This window comes from Salpingoeca rosetta (assembly GCF_000188695.1).
Source record: "Salpingoeca rosetta unplaced genomic scaffold supercont1.14, whole genome shotgun sequence".
NCBI lineage: Eukaryota > Choanoflagellata > Craspedida > Salpingoecidae > Salpingoeca > Salpingoeca rosetta.
The window spans coordinates 1,052,763-1,056,325 of record NW_004754920.1 but is presented as its reverse complement, the minus strand read 5'-3'; the positions used below and the strand labels follow the sequence as shown (position 1 = coordinate 1,056,325).

General features: G+C 56.6%; 2 protein-coding genes across 2 annotated transcripts in view; both read left to right on the top strand.

The window, feature by feature from the left end:
* The window catches only part of PTSG_06329 (uncharacterized protein), a gene marked incomplete at both ends in the record, with an annotated part of 1,842 nt that extends 1,714 nt beyond the window's left edge, over positions 1 to 128 (top strand). Inside the window, one exon of the mRNA XM_004993162.1 lies at positions 78 to 128. Within this exon, the coding sequence (XP_004993219.1) occupies positions 78 to 128 (51 nt within the window). The remainder of the gene's footprint in view (positions 1 to 77) is intronic.
* Positions 129 to 539: 411 nt separating this feature from the next.
* The window catches only part of PTSG_06328 (uncharacterized protein), a 3,286-nt gene continuing 262 nt past the window's right edge, over positions 540 to 3,563 (top strand). The window contains exons 1-8 of the mRNA XM_004993161.1: positions 540 to 786; positions 969 to 1,192; positions 1,370 to 1,455; positions 1,699 to 1,931; positions 2,229 to 2,443; positions 2,674 to 2,760; positions 2,937 to 3,128; positions 3,431 to 3,563. The exon at positions 3,431 to 3,563 is cut by the window's right edge and continues 262 nt beyond it. Of these exons, the coding sequence (XP_004993218.1) occupies positions 585 to 786; positions 969 to 1,192; positions 1,370 to 1,455; positions 1,699 to 1,931; positions 2,229 to 2,443; positions 2,674 to 2,760; positions 2,937 to 3,128; positions 3,431 to 3,563 (1,372 nt within the window). The 5' untranslated portion in view covers positions 540 to 584. The remainder of the gene's footprint in view (positions 787 to 968; positions 1,193 to 1,369; positions 1,456 to 1,698; positions 1,932 to 2,228; positions 2,444 to 2,673; positions 2,761 to 2,936; positions 3,129 to 3,430) is intronic.

The following is a 3,563-nucleotide window of genomic DNA, read 5'->3' as shown; positions in this document are numbered from 1 at the left end:
TCACTCACTCACTCACTCACACACACTCTCTCTCACTCTCACGTCCTCTCGATTTTGCTCATTTTGAAACCACACAGGTGACAGCTTACCACGAGGAGTTTGAGCGGCTGTGGAAGCGATTCGCCTGATCAAGCTCACGCACCTGCGTGCTGGGTGGCATGGACTGGCGTCGCTCACCGAACACGACGAGAGCACACTCTCCTCCCACCCCCGGTCCTTTCTACCTCCCTCTGCTCCTCCCTCTCTGCCCCTCCCTCTTGCCCCTCCCTCGCCCTCCCCCCTCCTCTTTCCAAGCCTCACCGATTTGTGGGGAGAGGATGTAGACTGCCTTCTGCAGCAGGACGACGGCCAGTGCGCCGAGCAGGAAGGAGCGAGCGTGCTCCCACATCATCACCATCTTCAACGCCGTCTGCGTTGATTCCCCTTTTTTCGTGTGTCGCTGTCGCCAACCCCAGCAGCAAACAAACAACACAGCACAAAAAAATGCACTGTGAAGTAGTAGCCGAAAAACACGTGAAGACACCAATCATTTATCCACCGGTTGTTTGTTTTCCCTCCTCCTCCTCTCTCTGTGGAACAGCGCCATGATGCTTGTTGTTGGAGGAAAGAAGGTGGCCGTGGTCCTGGCTGTCATCGTGGCCGCTGCTGCTGCGGTGACGGTGATGGCTGCGGCTGCTGCTGATCCGTCCTGCTGCAAGTACTGCAGCGATGGCTCAAAGGCGTGTGGGGACTCGTGCATTTCGGACTCAAACACGTGCCATCAGCCCCCAGGCTGCGCCTGCAATGGTATGTCAGAAGAGAACAGACCACACACAACCACACACACAACCACACACAACCACACACACAAACAAAACACAGATTGCTTGCTTGTTGTAGGACTGTTCTCCGCAAGTCACGGTGTTGCCGTGCACTGCAGCATCTAACCCTTGTCTCTTGTATTATTTTTTTCAATGATGCGCGTGCAGGCACTGCACCACCGTCTCCGCCCTCTGATCCGTCGTATGACCACCAGACCAAGACGTACCACGCCCAGTTCAAGCCGCTGGAGCTGTCGTCTGCGGATCTCACCATCACCCCGTTCTTCAGCCCAGATCACTCGGTGGACACCATCGTGGACTTTATCAGCAAGGCCAGCAAGACGCTCGACATCATCACGCCAAGCTTCTCCAGCTGGAGCCACTGCTCGAGCGTACGTTTGATTTTTCCTGGGTGTGGCGCAAGGCCTTAGTTCTTGGTGCTTGAGCAAAGTCACATGCTTCCCTGTGTGTGTGTGTGTGTTTGCTGCGTTGCTGTTGTGCAATGCTCATCGCCTTGCCGCCATCTTGCTGCTGTTGTCTTGCTGTTGTCTTGCTGTTGTCTTGTGCAGGGATCGCCCTGTGTTGGCTGCAAGGTGTCCACCTGCAGCGGTGAGAAGTTCCCCGTCTTCCAGGCCATCCTCAACGCCGCGCACAGGTGGGCGCGAGATGTGTGTGTGTGTGTGTGTGTGTGTGTGTGTGTGTGTTGGTGGTTGGCTAGAGGAGGTTGTCTCTCTTGGTGTCCGTGTGTCCGTTTGTCTGTGTCTGTATTGTTTCATGCTGCACGAACGTGGGCTGCCTTTCTTGAGCCTTCCACCCCTTGCTTGCTCCCCATACCCGCCCTTCATGCTTGCTTGCTCCCTTTTGCCATGGCTGATTTCCTCCTGCGTTGTCTCGTCAGGGGCGTGTCCATCCGCATCATCACCAACGACTTTGGTGATGTGACGTGCGAGGGCAAGATTGCGCCCTTTGACTTCCTCTCGCTCAACGGCGTGAAGGTTGGCATGTACACGTCGACGACCTTCACCCACTCCAAGTTCATGATGCGGGACGGCAACGCGGCGTCCATCTCCTCCGTCAACTGGAGCCGCAGCTCCTACATGAAGAACCGCGAGGCCGGCGCAAACATCGAAGGTACTGGTAAGCACGACCCGTGCTAGGATTTGTTTTTGTGGTTGTGTGTGTGTGTACTTGTGTGTGCTTGTGTGTATGTGTGTGTGTACTTGAGTTTATCTAGTTAGCTCTCCTGCTGCCCCTCTTTTGCCCTCAAACGAACCAACAATAACAACCCCCTCCTCCATGCCCGTCAACCCGCCTGTTCCCTCACCTCACCTCACCTCACCCCACCCCACCTCACCTCACCTCACCTCACCTCACGTTTAACCACCATCCATCCACCACCACCCTGCCCGCCTCCCTCCTCAACACCAGGCAAGGACATGGCGCTTGTGATTGATTTCCTGACGGCGGTGTATGAGCGGGACTGGGAAGCGACGCGCCCGTACAACGTGACCAACTCGTATTCGGCCTCGGATATGGCCATCATCACCAACCCGGCGCACCGCGACTTTGACATCCCCTCTGGCCCAGACCGCCCCTACGTCTCCCCAAAGCCAAAGCCCATCCCCATCAATGCCCCGTTCAAGGTCTGTGCGTACGTGTGCCTCTGTGTGTATGTGTGTGTGTGTTGTGTTGTGTTGTGTTGTGGTGTGTTGTGGTGTGGTGTGTGTCTGTGTGTGTGTGTGTGTGTGTGTGTGTGTCCCTATACTTGCTGGCTGCTTGAATTGACAACTGCTCCCAGTTTTGGCCTTGTACTCCAGTGCTCACTCCCTTGCCCCAACACCTAACACCCCGCCCCCTCTTCTGCCCGCTGCAGCTGTGGACGTCCCCCGACTTCTCGTACAAGGCGCTCATGTCTGATCTCCAGGCCGTCAAGCACTCCTTCAAGCTCTACATCTACCAGGTGTGCTTTGTGTTCTTTGTGTGTCTGTGGCTGTCTCTCTGCAACTGTGACTCTGTGTTGTGGAACTGGCGTGTCAGTTGTATGTACACTGTTCTACTGCTACTCGACTGACTTCTTCTCTCACCATCACCACCACCACCACCCCTTATCAACCCCCCCCCCCCAAATTGCCGCAGGTGACGGACGACCGGCTGTGCGACTGGCTGCTGGATGCGCACAAGCGCGGCGTCAACATCACCATGCTCGTCTCCAGCGAGATTTACGGCAGCGGCGACCAGCAGAAGGCCAGCGAGTGCTTTGAGAAGCTCCAGGCAAAGGGGCTCGTCATCCACCGCGCCTGGCAGTTTGGCTTCTACATGTACAACCACGTGCGTAGCAAATAAGGGGTGGGGGAGGGGAATGTGTGTGTGTGTGTGTGATGTGTATGTGTGTGTATGTGTGTGTTTGTGCGTGTGTGTTTGTGCATGTGTGTGTGATGTGTGTGTATTCGTACGTGTTTGTGCGTTGAGTGTGTCATGTGCACATGCATGGTTCCGCCTCTGTGTGATGCCACCCTCCGTCACGCGTCAGACCAGCACCGTCATCGCTCGCTCCCTCACGCCCTCCCTCCTCGTCTCCTTCATTCAACCACCACCAACCCATTGCTACCACCAACCACCCGCCTGTGCAGCAAAAGTTCTGGATTGCGGACGGCACGCGCGTGTCGTTTTCAACGGGCAACTGGAGCCCCTCGGACTTCCCTGGCGGCGACGGCGCGTACCCGCCGTACGGCGAGCCCGGCTGGCAGAGCGTCAACCGCGACT